The sequence below is a fragment of the Leptosomus discolor genome, chromosome 1 (genome assembly GCF_034619465.1).
Source record: "Leptosomus discolor isolate bLepDis1 chromosome 1, bLepDis1.hap2, whole genome shotgun sequence".
NCBI classification, from domain to species: Eukaryota; Metazoa; Chordata; class Aves; order Leptosomiformes; family Leptosomidae; genus Leptosomus; species Leptosomus discolor.
Window position 1 is genome coordinate 101,500,898 of NC_141391.1, and position 18,649 is coordinate 101,519,546.

The 18,649-nt window shown below is 43.0% G+C and overlaps 2 protein-coding genes across 3 annotated transcripts; one reads left to right on the forward strand and one right to left on the reverse strand.

Moving 5' to 3' along the window:
- Nucleotides 1-634: 634 nt before the first annotated feature.
- Nucleotides 635-8,797, reverse strand: LOC104340552 (carbonyl reductase [NADPH] 1). Of its 2 annotated transcripts, none has more exons than XM_086482408.1 (4): nucleotides 8,749-8,797; nucleotides 7,376-7,695; nucleotides 3,683-3,790; nucleotides 635-1,911 (listed from the first exon to the last, which is right to left on the reverse strand). In XM_086482408.1, the coding sequence occupies exons 2-4, from the start codon at nucleotides 7,659-7,661 to the stop codon at nucleotides 1,475-1,477; spliced, it is 831 nt and encodes a 276-aa protein (XP_086338534.1). In that variant the 5' UTR covers nucleotides 7,662-7,695; nucleotides 8,749-8,797; the 3' UTR covers nucleotides 635-1,474. The 2 variants fall into 2 exon arrangements, with proteins under 2 accessions (XP_086338534.1, XP_086338540.1); XM_086482414.1 differs by lacking the exon at nucleotides 8,749-8,797 and adding an exon at nucleotides 8,026-8,046.
- Nucleotides 8,798-10,058: 1,261 nt separating this feature from the next.
- On the forward strand, nucleotides 10,059-18,018 carry SETD4 (SET domain containing 4). Its single transcript, XM_009954987.2, has 10 exons — nucleotides 10,059-10,128; nucleotides 10,567-10,662; nucleotides 11,620-11,657; nucleotides 12,534-12,622; nucleotides 13,291-13,720; nucleotides 14,460-14,634; nucleotides 15,304-15,385; nucleotides 15,743-15,823; nucleotides 16,790-16,913; nucleotides 17,811-18,018. Exons 1-10 carry the CDS (start codon nucleotides 10,059-10,061, stop codon nucleotides 17,943-17,945), a joined length of 1,320 nt encoding a protein of 439 aa, XP_009953289.1. The 3' UTR covers nucleotides 17,946-18,018.
- Nucleotides 18,019-18,649: the final 631 nt, after the last annotated feature.

The window sequence follows — 18,649 nt, forward strand, 5'->3', positions numbered from 1 at the left end:
GCCAGCTCAGCCACTTTGGCACTGTCTGGCTGACTCCTGATTAAGAATTAACATGTAATGACAGGTTTATAGGCAATTGTTTCCAGCTCCTTCAGCTTCTCACAGCAAGAGGGCAGCAGCCTCCCCCTACCAAAAGCAGCGCCAGGCACACCTTGCCCTGCAGGGAAGATGGGGCTTGGCCGCGGAGCAGCATCCCCCCCCCCCCCCCCCCCCCCCCCCCGCACTGGCGGCAGGACAAGGCGGAGAAAGGTGGTTATAGCCTGGGGGGGGTGACCAAACCCCACGTCACTCCAGCCCCCTGCAGCCTGGGACTGTCCCAGCCTGCCTCTGCTGCCACATGGCTCCGCCTCTACAGCTTGAAAAGCCGTGGCAACCTTTCAAGATTAAGCAGTTGAAGTGAAATAACCAACACTTCCAATGAGAACACAAATTTGGTCACGTCACTGCTTCCTCTACTTGTAATTTTGCTTAGATGACCTGTTTTGGTTACCATGCTAATTATTTCGGTCCTATCCTGTAATAGCACTGTAACATTTACAGTTCAGTTTCTCTACTACACGGAGAGCACTTAACCCAGGTTTTTAAACAAGGAAACTTGTGGCTGTGCAATAAATGGACTGGAAGTCTTGAGGAATAGTTTGCCATATCAGTCTTGTAGTTTATTGTCTCTTTATATAGTCCAAACATCACACATTCCAGCTACAAACAGAGCTACAGAAAACAAAAGTGTATTTTTGAACATTACAAATATTTTAGTATCAGAATAAGCTAGTAGGATGAATACAAATCAGTAAGTAATCATTTATTGCCATACATATTAGTAACACCACCTGATTAAATTCTATTAATGGTACATCACTGCTATTTTTATTTTTCACCTACTTCCATTTTGTACTGATAATAAGGAATCTCTATACAGCAGCGATTCTGATCTGTTCCTGTTCGCCTCCCCCCAAACTGATCAGACTGTAAATCTCAGAACAACCCCCTCTCCTTCCAAGAACCTTGTGCAACCTCAAGAAGCAACTATGGTCCCTACAGTGATCTACTGCACTGGGAAAGCGTTAAGGCATCTGCTTCCTCACCCCAACTCCATGTCAGAGATCTGTCTCAGGGGAGTGGGAGAAGGGCTGGCAATTATTTAATTAAGGGTAAATTCAGGTAAACAAGATCAGGCACATGTACATTAGGGCAACAGCAAATTAGCCTGTATCATCTGGGATAGAACACCTACAAATCACATTTTGGGCTACACAGGCAACGCTGTGAGCAGGCCAGCGGGGACTGTCGGGAAGCGTATCCTAGTGTGAGCTTAATCCCAGAGTAGCACCATAACTGTAACCCTCGCTGTAATGATGAAGGACCGTGCTGCTGCTGTGGACAGGATAAGGCTGCTCTGGCTAAACACCCTACCAGGGCACGGGCTGTTCCACAGTCCTATTACCGCTTGCACGGGTCCACAGAATACATAAGCTCACCAGGTCTGAACAGTTTTGTTACTAAGGAACTGGCCGTGAGGACCATCAGCATCAGAAGGCAAGAGGGCCAAATAAACTGGGGTCTCAGCCCCTTCATCTGGTGATTTAGTGGCTCTAGGACCCGCCATGTCTGTTCTCACCCATCCAGGACAGCAAGCATTGAGAAGGATGCAGTCACCTTTTCTTTTCTCATTTAACATCCGGGCTTGAATCCTGGACAAGACTGTGACACCAATTTTGGATACCCCATAGGCAGTATTTGGCCAACCCTCTTTCTCATGCACACTTTTCTTGGTATCTTCCACAAATTTGGTCATGAGTTCCACTAACTCATCCTCCGTGATCGTGTCGCTGCGAAACTTTTGCTGTAGTTCTTGGCTGCAGCCTCTCAGAGCTGAGCTACTTACCATACTAGAGACATTCACCACTCTACCTGGTAAAAGAGAATAGAGACTGATTACTTTTACAGACATTAAACAAGCCCAGACACTGAAGTGCGCTTGCTCCACAGTTATGTATTTGCTACTTTGGCGAATACCTATAAAATATTTTGTGAGGGATACTTTGCAGAGCTTCTGGAAGACCACAGTTAACTTGGATGTCAAGCGTTTCTAGTGAGTTCTGTTACAGAGGACAATTTAGGGTGTGAACCTGCAAAAGCTCTCTGTCGAACTTCAGGTATGCTTCCAGGAAACAGCCTGTTACAATCTGTAGGCATATTCATAGCAGTAAGTGGCTTTCTCAGTCACGGCAGCCAGACTTTACTCTCAAAGTTCTGGTTGAAAGTGTTCTCACTTGTGCAACAGCTTGAGTAAAGTGCCGTGAGAATGTACCTCAAAAGCCAGAATAACACAGAATTCAACAAAAGCAACCTAGTCCTTAATGCAGTGAGACTATTGGCTCGTTTACAGAATACCTGAAGATTTACAAATCCCAGCATGCAAAACTGCAGTAAGCTATTTATCTCCCAGCACTTCAGCTGAATCCGTAATTCCCTCATCCTCCCCAAAATGACATTACTTTGGCTGTGAACTAGCAAGGAGGGGGGAAACATTTAGGGGATAAACATGAGGATTTAGATGTTAAAACCCACAGAAACTAATCCTTTCTGTTAATGACTTTAACACATTTGTCCTTCACCCTTAGTACAAGAGGACTAGATTGCAATTTTGGCACTCTTTACTCTCTCCCCTACCAGCCCCCCAAATTCATTTACTCTATCCTTTCCTTCCTCCCTAGGGACTAACAGTTCCCAACTTCTCTCTCATCTACTCGACTTCTTTTCTCTTAAAAGCCTAGGTGTATTTAAATGTTGGTATAGACAACATTTCACGCATAGCATGAAGCACTTATCCAAATATCCACAAAAATACCCAGTGATCAGAAGTCTTGAAAAAAATTGTATTTAAAAAAACCCCTTAGATTTGGTGTGGCTATTGGATCCAAATACCCTCCTTTCAAATCATCATCAGCAGCATTCCAGGGTACTTCCAGTGCTCCCAGGTTTCAAGAACAGGAGCATTCTGTACAGGACAGTCACCCAACAAGTACAGACTATTTGCATGTTGCTAACACCTCTTTATTATCGATGCATCTATCTTCTTTGACCCTGGTCCACTCTATTCACCATTTTTGGTCAAGTCCTTTCTTCCACTTCCTCCTAACACCACCAAATCACAATCACTTCATGTACATCTTCAAGTGCCATTGATAACCACATCACCAGACACCTGCAAATACAAAGGCTGTGATCTACCTAGAGACAGACCAACAGCCTACTGAGGTTTCTTCAGCTGTAGCAAGAACAGGCATGTCACATCAAACCCAGCTGAAACACTAATTTTAGGTACTTCCTTATCCTAGTTGTATCATCCAAATGTCCTTTCTGAACCAAGAATAGTTTATGTAGGCAGATATCATTGACGGAACACGGGTAAGTTCTCTAAGTCTTCTTGAGGGCACCATGAGAATACCACTCCAATCCATAACAGAAGAACACAACCACCTTGAAAGTAGACTTAAATACACACAGCAGAGACATTTTGGGGATCAAGACAGTCCATTTGTTCTCTTACACACAGTACAGCAAAGTGTACTCCTCTTGCTATGGGGCAGCATGTGTCCGAGACTGGACAGGATTCTCCCATTTCATGAGGGCCAAAATTCATATAAAATTATTTCTCTACTTGTTATGTTCCACTTACCATAAGGCTTCACAAGAGGCAACAATTCTGTGCAAACATTCCTGGTTCCGAAAAAGTTTGTCTTCAGCGTAACCTCTGCTTGGACTGCAAATGGAGTTGTGTCATGAACTTTTCGTAAGAGGCGGTAGCAAGGGAGGGAAAAATAAATAATAAAAACAAATATATATCAGAATTGTACTACTGTTTGAAATAAAGTCACCAAACTACTAAAACTCAAAAGTTCTGGTTTGGGTTTTTTTTTTATATAATTAGGAGACAGGCATTATGATCAATTAAAATATGTAAGAAAAAAAAGCAACATCATTAACACTTACATTCTTACTAATGAAGAGACCTAGCTCTGTCATATTATATTAATAATGAGCTAATTACGTTTTCACCTCTTCTTAGCTGAAGGCTTTAGCTTTGCCCCAGGAGAGCCCATTGTGTCACTCTACAGAGTCATTTGCCAACCCATAGGCAATTTGTCTTTCTGTTTTTTATATGAAAGAGAGAAGGAAAGACTGCTCTCCCAGAAAGTGCTGCCCAACCTGCCCCCTGACCTGCCTGTACCTGCTCACACCCAGCGCTCAGAGGCCATGCTACAACCACCACACGCGAGTAAAATCTGAGGTGCCCTCTCAAATGCATAGCACAGCACAGCACTTTGCCACCATCGTGACACAGCAGGGGAGGGGGCAGAGGGGAAATCAGTAGGGAACATCCTGAACTTGGGATGCTGCCACTGATGATGCAAAAGTTAGATTATGACACCCGTAACAACAGGGCAGACAACTGCTTCTATATCCAGACTCTTATGTTGCCATGTCTTGGGTTCTTAGCTGGGACCTGAAGTCAGAGCAGTGTCAAACCGCAACAAACACTGTAAAAGCTTCTATAAAGAATGCAGAGGTAAGATTTGGTGCAGTCTGAAAAAAATTAAAAAAATAAACCACAAACAAAAAACCCACAACCAACCCCAAAACGGGTAGATACTTGCGTCATAAATCACGCCCTGAACTGATGGATCTGTGCTAACACAAGCAGACGAGTGGAAATTAGGAGCTAGGAAAGGGAGACGAGTTAGGTAAGCATAAGCAGACCATAGAACTGCACTGTAAGGGTATGATTTCATCAGATAGGATTGACAGCTTGCCACCACCAAACATGGGGTACGATGTGCCATCAGCTGACAACTTGGCTCAGCAATAAACCATATGCTGCACGTCCTCCACTTTGAGGAGGAAGTAAGAGTTAAAGTAACAGCATTCCTCCTCTTCTGCTACAGGCTCTATCTCTGCAGGGATTAAGGCCACCTACACAGATTAGGTAGATCTTTGCTTGTCTCCATAGCCCAGACCTATGTAAACTCCAAAGAGAAGCTGTAAGAGGTCATTTAGTATTTAATGTAGTTGTGTTTTGATTACAAAACACAGCTTTAATGGCTGACACTTATAATCTCAAGCAACAGCCACCGATGGCATCAAGTTTTGCAAATCATTTGCTTGCATTTAAATCTGAGACACAAAGCCAGACCATGACCTATTGCAAGAGTTATGACAGTGGGAGAAGAGAAGAAACTAAAAACCTACACAACTCCAAACTCCTGCTTCCATCCCCGCTTTGCAAGAGGGAAGCTTCCCTACACTCTAAACCCAACTCATTTGTCTAACAAGATATATTACTCATAACATCTGAAAGATACACAGTCCCTTGATTTAACAAGCATTACTAGAATGACTGTTCTCACAGAAGCTCATCCAGAAGGCAACCCAGGGGTACATAATCATTTCATACATGAACAATTTTTGCTGGACTAAGGACATTGCTGTAGTGCAGCACGAAAACAATAAATTAAATTGAACGGTAAATCTAATCTTTGACAGACAGCAATGACACACAGTACTACAATAAAGAAAGGAAAGCATAAATTCTGGGATGACAGCAGAAACCAGGCAAGGGAACAAGCAAGCTTGGGTAGAAATGCCAACCTCAGAAGCACAAATTAAAGCTGAAATATGAGATAAGCATCACAGCGAGTTCTTACACAGGTGTTAAACCCTCTAGCCTCCGCACTAGATACTTACACAACAGTTACCACTGGCTCCACTATCACATTTCTTAATTGTATGACCTATTGCTGACTCACAGCAAGTCAACAGCAGTCTAAGTTAAACATCTGGAAGCAACTTCTGAATAAAAAAAAAATCTATGATGTAGTAAAGGAAGTTACAGGAACTCCACTGGTCATGCTATTTAACCTATTTATCTGTTCAGTGGCTCCACGATAATAAATCTAAGATCTCTCACAGATGAGCTCTAGCAAATCTTGCTGCAGCGATTTGAGGAGCTTTTATTTCACCTGCCCAGATACCTGCCTTGATGGGGGCTACAGCTGCTGCAAAGTCAGCAAGAGGAAACACACACTGCACTTCAGCTGCTGTAGCTGCAGCCTAGTCTTGCTTAAACTCACTGTCACTAGTAGGTTGAGCTAAGGCCCTGATAACCAATTGAAGAAATACTGGTATGAGCACCTGCAGGCTTTATAAATGGTAAGCACAGGCACAGATACAATCTTTCAACCGTTGCTGCAAGGTTTTAAGACCTCTCTGTCTTGAACACATCCTGAAGCTCAGAAAATTCTATTAAGAGTTGCTTCCTATTAAGTTGATCTTGAACACAAGCAAACTTCCTGAAAAGCCCCATGCAAAATATACAATGACTGGACTTCAGAACACCGTTGCTGCACTCCCGCTACATGAGAAGCTCCATCTTCAGCAGCAGGTGAGGTTTGATCCATACTGCCTGACAGGCCTCCTTTAGCTCATGTTGTGAGCAGATGAGTCAGCACAACACTGTGCTTGAACAGTTACATGTCCTAACTGGTTATCAGGCAAAGAGATTAAAAAATAAAACCAAAACCAACCCCAAACAAAAAATCCAAACAGAAAATATGGAAAGAACAAGTTTGTGCTGGCAGGGAAATGAACTAGTAGTCACACTTGTGATCTGCTCCATCTGGAGCTAACACGATTCTCAACTTGTTTTTATAAACCCCTACAAGGAGAGTGCACTCTTCTACCTTACAACTGCTGCGTCTTCCTCACTTTCACCATTTTCCTGTCCTCTAGAAGATGAAAGGGTTAAATTCTTGCTCAGCACAGCAAGATTACGTTAACTGTTCTACAGGTAACTGAATGGCCTGAGAAAGTTAATTACAGATTACATAACCACCCAGGGTCAAAGGTTCTTTTTTATCAGCTGGAATCCTTGAGCAAGTAACCCACAAAACAAAGTATGAGGCTGGCAGAAGAGATAAAACACAGATCCTCAAGGAACAGGCTGATATTCACACAGATGATCGAGTCCCATGGGCCTGGTGAAACTCACGGGCACTGAGGCAATAAACCCAACTCTGCTCACATGCACTGTGCACCTAAAGTATTTTCATGCTCTATACGTGATGCAAATACAACGCTCCAGGGAAGCATCTTTACATGCACAGTTAGCCCAACAGATGCTAGAGCAAGAGCCACTTCACACTGCCCTCTCATCGTGCTTAAGAAGGTAGACAGCTTGCCGAGCCAAAAAAAGCAGCATGCCATCGGCATAGAAGTTCCATAAAAAAAGCTTTGTAGAGCCCTGATGCATCCACTATCCTTCCCCACATAGCTTTGTAGCACATAGGACTATCCCAGTCAGTCCACTTCCTACCTTTGAAAGCGATCCCTGCATTGTTAACCAGCACATCCAGCCCTCCATATTTCTCCTTTAGGAAGTCATGGAGTGCTCTGATGCTCTGCAGATCATCGATATCCAGCTGATGGAAGAGTGCATGCAGCCCTTCCTCCCGGAGCTTTGCCACTGCTTCCTGCCCACGGCCGGGGTCTCGGGCTGTCAGGTACACATCTCCTGGGAACTGCTTGCATAGAGCCCGCACAATTGCAAATCCGATCCCTTTGTTGGACCCGGTCACCACAGCCACCGGCACGCTGGACATTGCCCTCTCTGAACGTACGCCAAAGTCACGGTACCTGTAAAGTAGGTAAGAAGAAAATTTCACACTCGGATGGACAAAGATGGCTATCTGAAAATGTGTTAAAAAGTTATTTCTTTAAAATCTTATTTAGAATTCCACTTTGAATTACATAAAACTACATTAGAGCGTACACTAACTGTAACTTACTAAAGTAGCACGAGGTGTTCGAAGAGAAATAATCATTTGGTGTTAAATGTTCTGAACAAAGCACAACCAGTGACTCGGTTTAAAAAAAAAAAAAAAAAAAAAAAAAAAAGGAGGAGGTCAATGACTAATCCTTAGTTCTAAATTAACTTTTAATGAGAGTAAGCTCTTCTGCACATACCCCTCACAGGAATTCCATTTCCTTCTTTCGAGGATATTCAATTGGTTCAGTTCAAGCACTGATGCAGTGAAAGATGAAAAACTCAGGCTCAAATCAAGTGGAGGAGTGGCTTGAACTTCAAGTGTCAGGCAGGAGAACCAATTCTAGCGTTTTTAGAGGAAAACAGTGGACCATAGCCTGACTACAGACGATGTTTCTTCTGTTTAACACACCAGTCAGCTCTAGACACAAAGCCTGTTTGCTGGTTGTTTTTTTTTTTTTTTTTTTTTCAGACATAGCATATTTAAAGATTTATTTCCCACATAAAAGCAAGTGTAAAACGCTGGTTTTGCTCACTTTTGACTTAACTGACACCTTTCCAAATTAGTTTGTAACTAACCACAAGCTGACACCAAGCGAGGATGAAATCCTGACCGGCTCCTAAAGGCTACCGACTGAGTTCGCCAGGGCCCGGAGCCACCCTCCCGATTCACCAGCGAGGTCCCTCCTCGGTGCAAATAGGCACATTCCACTTCCTACCACCTCCTCAGAACCAGTTTTATTCTTCCTAACGGGAACGTAAAGCAAAGCCACGACGAAGCCCGATTCCTCCGGGGACCCCCCCGCTTCCCGCCGGCCGATCCCGGCCGCTGACGGACGGCCGTTACGCGCCCCGCCATGGGGCTGAACGCGCCGACGAGCTGCGAGTGAGCCCGGAGGCGCCGCCAACACTCCCGCACCCACCTCCAGCACTGCGTGCCTTTCCCCCCCCGGCTCCTCGGCTCTGCGCGGCGACGAGCTGGCTGCTGGCCACAGACACCCTTACAGCGTCCAGCCCAACGCACCTAAAATGGCGGCGGCGGAGCCCCGCCTCTCGCGGCAGGCGGGGGCTGGTGGCGGGAAGTGAGGGGGTGGCGGGATTCTGCGTCCTCTCCGGGGCCGGCTGTGGCTGGCGTGTCCGGTTTTGCCGTTTTCCCTGTCGCGATTTCAGCCCGGGAGGGAATCGGAAGCCGGAGCCGCTGTTTGGTTGCCTAGGGGAGATGGGGGTTTCTCGTTATACTCTTCAGACTTCACTGCCTTAAAGTACGAGGGGGCATAGACGGTCCCAAGCGGTGTTTTTCCCGTCAGAGCAGGAGGCGGGGGCAGGCCCAGCGTGCGGCGGGGAAGCGCCCGGGCCTCCCGAGTGGTTTCTCTCCGGCTGACACTCCCGCAGCGGGTGTCTCCCGCCGGTGACAGCCGGGAGGGCTTGTACCGAGCGGGAAAGGAGGTGCTCTTCAAACAGCCTCCCGGGTCCCGGGGGGCGGGGTGGTTAGCGGCCTCAAGCCTGCCGGCAGCTGGGGAAGGTGGTGCCTTGGCGGGAGAAAACTCTGCGCCGCCGTCCCCCGCTTTCTGCCAGCGCCGCTTCGACGGGCCCGGGTCTCAGGCAAAACCTGCGTCTCTGGAGTTCAATTAAAGGCGAAATTGGCAAAGGGAAGTGAAATGCACGTTTCAACAACAGGCTGGAGTATAAGGAGCAAGGTTGATGCAGTTCAGCTGTTATGCGCGCTGAGGGGTGTTGAGCTGAGGTGGGGTGTCGCAGGCTGGGTGGGATTGGGCTTTGTGGTGTGGCGGTGGGCGGTAGGGCTGTTTCCTGCAGTGTTTGTAGCTCCATTCTGCTCTTCTAGTTATTCGAAGAAATAAAATGCAGAGGTTGTTTATGCCAATTAATTTTCTATAATTGTAATACATTTGCTGTTTGAAAACTCTTAGTTCTGTGCTCCTAAACACCAATGTCTTGTGTCCTTTAGAGGATTGTGGCCGTGCCTTGGCCAAGATCGTGTTTGGCAGTAAAGGCTTTCCACCTTCTCTCATCACTATCACCCACCCTCATTTAGGGGTTTGTTTGTAATATGTTTTTTAAAATGTAAAGAGGCAGCGTATTAAACAGGCAATGCTCTGATTTTTCTTGTTGGTGTAAAAGAACCATGCAGTATTTGAAAGGGACTTCAAATATTTTTAAGTAACTTTTTCTTTTAATACAGGTTGTCTAAATAAGGTAAAATCTGTTACTTAATATGAAGAAAAGCAGAGGTCGGACAGGTCGAAAGAGAAGAAGAAAACACTTGCAGAGTTTTATGGATGGAGGTACTATCCCTGGAAGTACTGCTAAATAATAAAGTAGCCAATTGTTTGTCAAGATGTCCTTTTGTGGTGTATATTTGTCAAACGCTTTTGTGCTTTGAAAATAACATTCATAAATGTTATTATATGCAAATATTTTTATATACAAATATTCCAGCATTAGTTTACAATCCCATACAGAACATGGTGAATATTGTGAACTATTTTCTGGCTGGTGACAAGTACTACATTATTCTGAAGTTCCTTGATCCTTGAATATGCTGAATAACTCCTACAGTTCTGAGAGCTCCAGGTGCCTAGAGACCCAGAACTTATTAATCTAGTTTGAGGGGAGCCTTTCTTGCTATTCTATTATGCTACACAAAAATTTCCTTTATTTTCCAATAGAGTGCTATTTCATAACATCAATCTCTTTTTTTTTTTTTTTTTTTTTGCTTTTAGTCAACTGCAGTCACACGCTGGAATACATTAAACTTAAGAAGTGGCTGAAAGACAGAGGATTTGAAGATGGTAATTTAAGGCCAGCAGAGTTCTGGGGTAATGTCTTTAATTATTTATTGGTACAAATTTCTGATTCTTCTAAGAATGTTAGATTCCTGCTTTCATTTTGAATCACACACCTGGCTGGCATCAGGAAAAAAGCCAGTTACTGTTAGTCTTTTAAGGGCTTATGGCAAATGCCCGTGAATATCATTTAGCATAAACCAAGTAGACATGGAGGCCTGAAGTAGTGCAAACTGTTTCTTATATAAAGATGATCCCATGTAAAACTCTTGTATGAGAATACTCTGGTATGCTGCAAAACATGCACACCTATGCTGAATTCCTTATAGAAGTTGAGATTTTAAGTGTTAATAGCACAGTTTTAAAGATGACAATAATATCTCTTGAAGTGTTTCCAGTATCGGAACCTAACCTTGTTATAATTTCTTTGTCTTTTTTTCACTGTGCAAGTTCAGCAGATCTAGTGATACAGATAAGTAAATGATTTTAGAATTGGGATTCACTTAGTACTGTTTACAGTAAAAGTATATATTTGTATTTTTTCTCTTTAAGTAGATCATGTTTCAAAAACTTTTGCAATATTAAAGAGAAAATAGAGGGAATAGAGTGAATCAGAGAAAAATACTGTGAATAGAAACTGTAAAGTTTAGTTAAAACTCTGAAGCCAAGAACAGCAGCCAGTGATGAAAAATGTGTTTAAAGAAAGAACTGGGGAAAAGAAGTTGAGTAATTGCTAGAACGGGACAGCAAGTGTTGCAGGGGATGCAGGCAAAGGGCTTTCATGGTGTCCTGAAAAGTAAAAAGAGAGTCAGAACAAAGAAATGAGGTATATATCTGGAACAATCCATAATTTGCTTTTTTGTTTTGTTAGAGAGAATGTGTGTTCTTTTAGAGCTTCTCCTTCCTGGCTTGTTAATTTGCTGCAGCTTGTCGTAGTCTTGTGTATTTCACATGTATACATATATTTAATCATCTTTGTTCCTGCTTCAGATACAGGAAGAGGACTGATGACAACAAAAGCTCTTCAGGTTAGTGATGTTGATTCTAGTGCAAGAGCTTCTCAGGTTCTTTGGGGATGTAATGACTTTTGCAACAAGCAAAGCTCAAAATTCTAGAGAAGGTCTTCACAGTCCCTGTGGTGAATGTAATTTCTGGCCTTATAGCAGAATTTGCAGCGTTGGTGTATCTATAATATAATGTCCTATGTACCCTGAGGACTTGTTGGACGAAGACATTCCTGTACTCATTTACAGACATCTAGTATGTTGTCTGTACTGTATGTTCTCATGCTGGCTCAGGTTTAGAGCCAGCGGTTGAAGCCAGAAGCTCAGATTATCCACAATGCTGTGAGCCTGCAGTAAGTGGAATGAGAGCTAGACTCAACTGGGCTTGAGCAAGATAGGGAAACTCAGGAGAGGAATAGGAAGGGGAAAGTATTGACTTGATTCGTGTCCTCTCCCTACAGGCGTGAACACATATCGCTCAAGCCAGGCATGAAAGCTAATTTACACACACAACAGCTTGGCAAACAAGGTTAGGATAGACATGACCTAAAATATCGCTAGCCTGTGCTTCTATGTTGATAGAAGTTCAGCTATTTGTGAGATCTAAACTGAAATATATCTCAGTACAAAGAAAGTGAGTAGCCAAGCACCAAGCTTTCTGTGAACAGCTAACTTTCTGCAGCTGACAGTTCCTGCTGACTACAGTTGTCCTCCTTCCCTGGACTGTGACTGTCTGAAAACCATGCCAGTTCCATCAAGTTCAACATCACATCTGTTTACTTCCTAACATGAGTCTTCTCTAGGGAGTGTCTCTATCCAGAAATTGCTTAGTAGATGAGTCATTTACACTTGACCTTTACTATGCTTTGTGTGTGACGCTTTTTTTTCCCTCCCTCAAAGTCAGGGGATTTGATTATTTCGTTGCCTGAGAAGTGCTTACTCACCACGGGCACTGTCCTTAGTAGCCGCTTGGGAGAATACCTTATGAAGTAAGTGAAAAGTGACACTTTGTGGGCAAGCTGGCTTTTACTGTGCGTTGCTCATTAGCAGATAATCGTCTTAAGTGGTAGTAGGGCTTTAAACTGCATAGCCTAACTTGTATGAGTATTTCTTGTGGACTTTCATGCATGTGGAATACTCAGAAAGTAAGATTTGGACACAAAAGAGCATCCCCTTTTAGCTCAGCACAGTTGGAGAGATGATGCAGGCTTGAACTTGACCTGCCTGTAGAGCCAGCTTGGGCCTAAATGCCAGTTATGAATGGTTTCTTGGGAATTTGTGAATATGCTTCAATAAGAAAAGGAGGATAAAATAGGATTGCAAAGCAGTTACATGAACATGGCCTTTTAGAAAAATCAGAACAAACACCTATGCTGGACATTGAGTACTTGTTACGTATCCTGAACCACCCCACCCCCCACCCCCCGAAAACAACCAAACAACAAAAACCCAAGAGGTGAGCCTGAAGTTATGACAAGCCAGCTTTTACAGCCCCTTTGAAATCATCAAAAGGACTTGGAGATGAACTACAAAGAAGTTTAAAATAGAAGCTATTTATAACATTTAAAAGAACTAGAAGAGAGGTGAAATACTGCTGCATCCATTTCCTGTCTCACCTCCTTGTATCTGCTGTGTGGATATTTTTATTTTCTAATAGGTGGAAGCCTCCTGTATCTCCTTTGGTAGCCCTGTGCACATTTTTAATAGCAGAGAAGCACGCTGGCGAGAAATCTCCGTGGAAGCCGTATCTTGATGTTTTACCCAAGACATACACTTGCCCTGTTTGTTTGGAGCACAATGTAGTAAGCCTTCTTCCTGAACCTTTAAGAAAGAAGGCTGAGGAGCAGAGGACAACGGTCCATGAGTTGTACATGTCTTCCGAGGCTTTTTTCTCTTCCCTGCAGCCTTTGTTTGCTGAGAACACAGGAACTATTTTTAACTACAGTGCTGTAGAGTGGGCTTGGTGTACTATTAATACCAGAACAATATACATGAAACATTCACAGAGGGAATGTTTTTCTCTTGAGCCAGATGTTTATGCATTGGCACCATATTTAGATTTGCTAAACCACAGTCCAAATGTTCAGGTAAGAAACTGAAAATAGATCACTTAATTTCTTTATTTGTAAATGCACTATCTCAATACAGTATGCATTTATGTGATGGATTAAGAGTGTCTGGAGGTCAGTGAGAGATCTCATAGTGAGAAAAATGTCTACTGAGGACATGTGCAGGCTGAGTACTGATGGTTTGAATATACCCTGGAGCTTGTTATTCAGCCCAAGGCAGCTGAATAATGGTTATTCAAATGTTTCAGTTTATGTAGCAAAGCAAAGTTACAGGGAGAGCGCACAATGGCTTGGTGAGATTTGCATCCAGGGTAGCTACTGGGAAGAGCTGCTTGTAAATATAACCTGCTCGGCTCCTGAGAAATCTCAAGTGACATAATTCCTGCGTTACTTCATCTCTGGCTGAAGCTTCTGAGCAGCCTTAGGAACGTCTGTAGAGCAGTTCCACCTTATGTCAGGGACTGTGTGCCAACACAGAGTTGGGATAGCACAAAAGTGGCCATCTCTGCATGAAATCTTTATCTGTGGACTTGGGGCCTCTGTAATAAGTACACAGTGGGTGGCACATCCTGCGGACTAAGATTTTGATGTTTGTTCTTCTTCATACTAATGGGTTCCCTTTTCAGACATCTGTAACGCTATCTGTTTTCTTCCAGTGTTAGTGTTCAATACTGTTGCATTTTAATAATCAAGGGCTGATTCCTTTTTCACAGTCTTCCTGCCAAGAGTAAAACCTTTTATTTTTAACTTCTTGAAGGTAAAGGCTGCATTTAATGAGCAGACAAGAAGCTATGAAATTTGGACAAATTCACAGTGCAAAAAGTATGAAGAAGTGTTTATTTGCTATGGGCCTCATGATAATCAGCGACTGCTACTAGAATATGGATTTGTTGCCATGGATAACCCTCACAGCAGTGTTTATGTCTCATCAGGTTGGATTTATAGCTTGTCTTGACATTGAAAGGCTCAATAGTAGAGAACAGAGCATCTGAGCATGTTAATACTGCCTGTCTTCAACAGGAGATGTCAGTAAAAGGGGATAACTAAAGGATAGTGAGGAAGTTCACACGCTTGCTTATATGCACAGTGCACATTAAGGCATAATGATTTTTTTTTTCGGTACGATCAAAATATTGTGTGTATTTCCAAGAAGTGGAATATAGGGTTTGGTACCACTTTGAATTGCATAGAATTTAAGGATTGGAGTTTTAAAATGGAAAGTGTTCTTTGGTAACTTTTCCTTTTGTAAAATTGCTTTTCTTAGCAGTGTAAGTGTAGGGATTCCAACTGGATGTCTTAGATTGTACCATTGACTTCAGGATTGAAGTCCTGATCCCCCCAAACTGAAGTTGCTAAGAGTTGTTCATAATTTTGGTTTGAGTCAGGATTTCCATTAGAAGTATCCAATCCTGGAGACTGCTGATAGCTTTTGAGAAGTAGATACATTTTTGATTACATTAAGGTTCACCAAAATGTAGCAGGTTTTGTTCTTTGTCCTGTAGCTACTTGAAAAATATGGTTGAAATGTCATTTCAGAATTGAGGATTGTGGTTTCATCTACATAACATTTATTTACATATCTGAAATGTGTTTTAATGCAGATACTCTCCTCAAATATTTTCCACCACTGGACAAGCAGAGAAATGCAAAACTTTCCATTCTAAAGGATCATGATTTCTTAGAGTAGGTATCTGGAGGTTTTTTTGGGTCCCTGTGAGCTTTCTTTTCAGTTTTTCTGGGAGTCAAGTTTTCCTTCTAGTATCAAAATCCAGCATAAAATAACTATTTGATTTTTTAACGAACTGATTTGTTTGCTGTTTGTGAGAGAATGTAGAAGTGATAAACACCAATATCAAAGCCTGAGATAAGTTTCAAGGTACAGCCTGTTACCTGTCTGTGGATAGCAGCAGAGTAAGGGGAGTCAAGGAGTTGTCTAGTTCCAAAGAGCAGATCTTCACTGTTGACACTTGTCAGGAAGAAAGCTGTCGAGTGTAAAAGATCACCTATACTTTCTGCATCTCATCACTTCTGACTTTTTAGAAACCTGACCTTTGGATGGGACGGCCCATCTTGGAGACTCCTCACAGCCCTCAAGTTGTTAAATCTCAGAGCAGATGAATTGTAAGTGTCAGTACTCTGAATATTTAGACAAAGTGCATATGCCATTTTCCTTTATTTGCTCTTTGCTGGCTGTATGTGAGATACTGGGACAACTGGTTTGAATGTCCTGTGTCTATCTCATTGACTCCAGGTGAGAGGTGAAAAGAAGGCAGAGAACACCATATAATGTAAAGTCATTGCCTATTTGCTGCTTTGGTCTTTTGCTTTCTTGTATTAAATACTAGAAACACTGCATTGTTTTCCCTTTCTATTTTGAGAACCAGATATTACTTTAAGATTTAGACTCCAGACCTTTTTTCTCTTGGTTTGATGGGACTTTAAATGCTATTGACCTTGGTTGATTTCTTTGAAGCATGTGTTCCACAGGCTGCATCTAAAATTCTAGGGCCAAGTAAGTCACTGAAGTTAATCTCCAGTGACTGTCAGCACAGGTTTGATCATTTGTTCCAAATGGGAAATCTGCCTCAAACAGCATTAATAGAAAATGATTACCTGGGCTTTACATGTAATAATTAAAAAGAAAAAAGAGTTTTCTCTTGTTCAAAGCTGTTTATGCTTTGAAGATTCATTGCTGAGTGGAATAAGTTGATTGTAAGTAATAAAATAAATCCCCATCATACTGGTTTCAAGCCCAGGTGAGCTGAAGCTTAGCAGAAGCCATGTTAATCAGTTGTGAGTGAATAGCTTTTACTTCTCACTGGTGCTGCTGAAGTTGGTGGCAGCATGGCAGAGCATTGGTCTCAGTGCAGACTGTGGCCGAAAGGGTAGGGGTGGAGGACTGGAACCACTGCTCCAGACCATTCCGATTTTTGCTTCCTCTCGTATCTGAATGCTGTGTGCCTTTTTCACGTATGCTAACCTTGCTTGCCTTAAGCCAGCAATGTTATTCTAGCATAACCATATGTTTATTATTCAGCTGGGGAATATACCAAATGATTGTGTGTTGTTCAAACATTTTGGTTCTAGTACTTGCTGGAGGAGAACGCTGCTTGGTGATGTAATTTCTGCCAGAAACGAACAGGAGACTTTGAATGTAACAGAAAAAATATGCCATTTTTTAATAGAGGAGACACAGCATGTCCTTCTCCAGGTAATTTGACTGGAAGAACAAGGTAGCCCAGATTGCTTTCTCTCCTAGCATACATGTACAGCAGTGTAATTTTCTGGGGTGAGAACAGAAGGATGGAGGGAATTGAGTGCACTGGGGTGGTGTAGGATTTGTTTCCAGGGTGACTGGCAGCACTGAATTGCTCAGCAGAATTTGTGGCTGCAGCAAAGAAAGGGACCGTGTTACAAAGGTTACACGAAGCCCTGTAAACAAGTGAAAAGCATTTAACCTTTCTCTGCCTACAGTATCAATGTGTTTGTTGAGGTTACCTCTTAAAAGAAAACACAGACTTGTATGAGACGGGCACGTAAGATGTTGCAGACCTGCCACGAGTGCCTTGTTGCAGACAGTGAAGGCTGTGTTTGTTAGAGCCAGTCAAGCCAAATGAACTACCCATGTCAGCCAGTCTCCTGTGAGGGAGGCCTGGGCTCTTAGAAAAGCAATCTCGCCTTCCTTTCCGAATTTTGGCAAACAAGTGTGTACTTAATGTCAAGTTGGGTAGCTATCGTGGAAAAGGGTTATTGGAACCACACTTCTGCGAAGGAAACACGTATATGCACAGTGTATGAGGTGAATCTGGTCTTAGGAAACATCGTGAGCGTGGATTTAGGAGCCTGATACCGGGTAAACCTTTCCCTTCCCCCCTTCTCCTTGTTTTTGATCTGCTTCCTAGCCACGTGATGACTTTTCTCCTCCCCCCCCCCCCCTTCTTTTCTTCTTTTACCATTACAGTTTCTCTTGAGAAAGTTTAAGAAAAACACTATTTTGACATAGTTCTTGGAATCCCTACTGGAGATAAGCTTTCCACAATTTTATGTTAATGTTCTATATTAAATAATTGTATTTTTAGTAATTTAATTCCATTTGTATAAACTTCAGATTTCCCAGTTGAAAAGGAACAAAGAGAACCTCAAAAAACACCTGGCTTTGGTAGAAGCACTACGCTTGGAAGATCTGAAGATACTACAAAAGTCAGCTGAGATTCTTTGCAACTTGAATACGGCAACAACTTGACCCATCTGGAGCTGCGATAGCTACGGCTGATTGGAGCTCGTTTGCCATGGATGTGCCTTGCTCAGCTGCTTTAAGGGACCTGAGCAGCGAAGAATAATGTAAGAAGTCATCAGAATATGCCTCGTTTTGTTTATAGGGTCACACAGGACTCAGAGCCTTATATTCTTCATTGCTGACCTTCTTCAGTGATACAAAAGGTTAGCCCAAATAGTACCAGAGAGCACAGGTAGCTTTCGTCGCATCTCGTTGAAATCATGGCTGCTGCAAGCAGAACAGCTTCTGGGGTAATTTGAGCAGCCCCAGGATTGTGGGCTCCAGCAATCCTAGTCTTTACAGCTGCCTGTGTGGCTAAAGCATGGGTCATAGCGTCAAGCAGATACTCCTCAGCATGTATTTGAGCTCTGGCACTTGCCAGAGGAAGAGAACAGAGCTACTTATATTTGCCCTGTGGTGATCCTTTACTTTTCCCCTGAGATCTGTACGTGTTCCCAAGGCTTAGCAGTTCATGTAGCGCCTGTTTAATGCTGCAGTAATAGGTGTGGAGTAGAGCACAGGATAGAGCACAGATCTTGTGACCAACTCCAAGTCATTCCCTGCGCAGTTTCAGCCCAAGCGTTTCTGGAACGTAAGGAAGTGTGAATTTCCCTCCTTTACTCTCGAAGCTCCCTCCAGACTCACTAGTTGGTGTTCTGACTCCTCCTGCT

Coding starts and splice junctions, on each gene's coding strand:
- LOC104340552 (XM_086482408.1), bottom strand. CDS start 7,661: ATGTCCAGCGTGCCGGTGGCTGTGGTGACCGGGTCCAACAAAGGGATC. Junction 3,791..7,375: donor TGCAGGGATCGCTTTCAAAG/GTAGGAAGTGGA, acceptor TCTTACGAAAAG/TTCATGACACAACTCCATTT. Junction 1,912..3,682: donor GCCTCTTGTGAAGCCTTATG/GTAAGTGGAACA, acceptor CTCTTTTACCAG/GTAGAGTGGTGAATGTCTCT.
- SETD4 (XM_009954987.2), top strand. CDS start 10,059: ATGAAGAAAAGCAGAGGTCGGACAGGTCGAAAGAGAAGAAGAAAACAC. Junction 11,658..12,533: donor TGACAACAAAAGCTCTTCAG/GTTAGTGATGTT, acceptor CCTCCCTCAAAG/TCAGGGGATTTGATTATTTC. Junction 12,623..13,290: donor TTGGGAGAATACCTTATGAA/GTAAGTGAAAAG, acceptor ATTTTCTAATAG/GTGGAAGCCTCCTGTATCTC.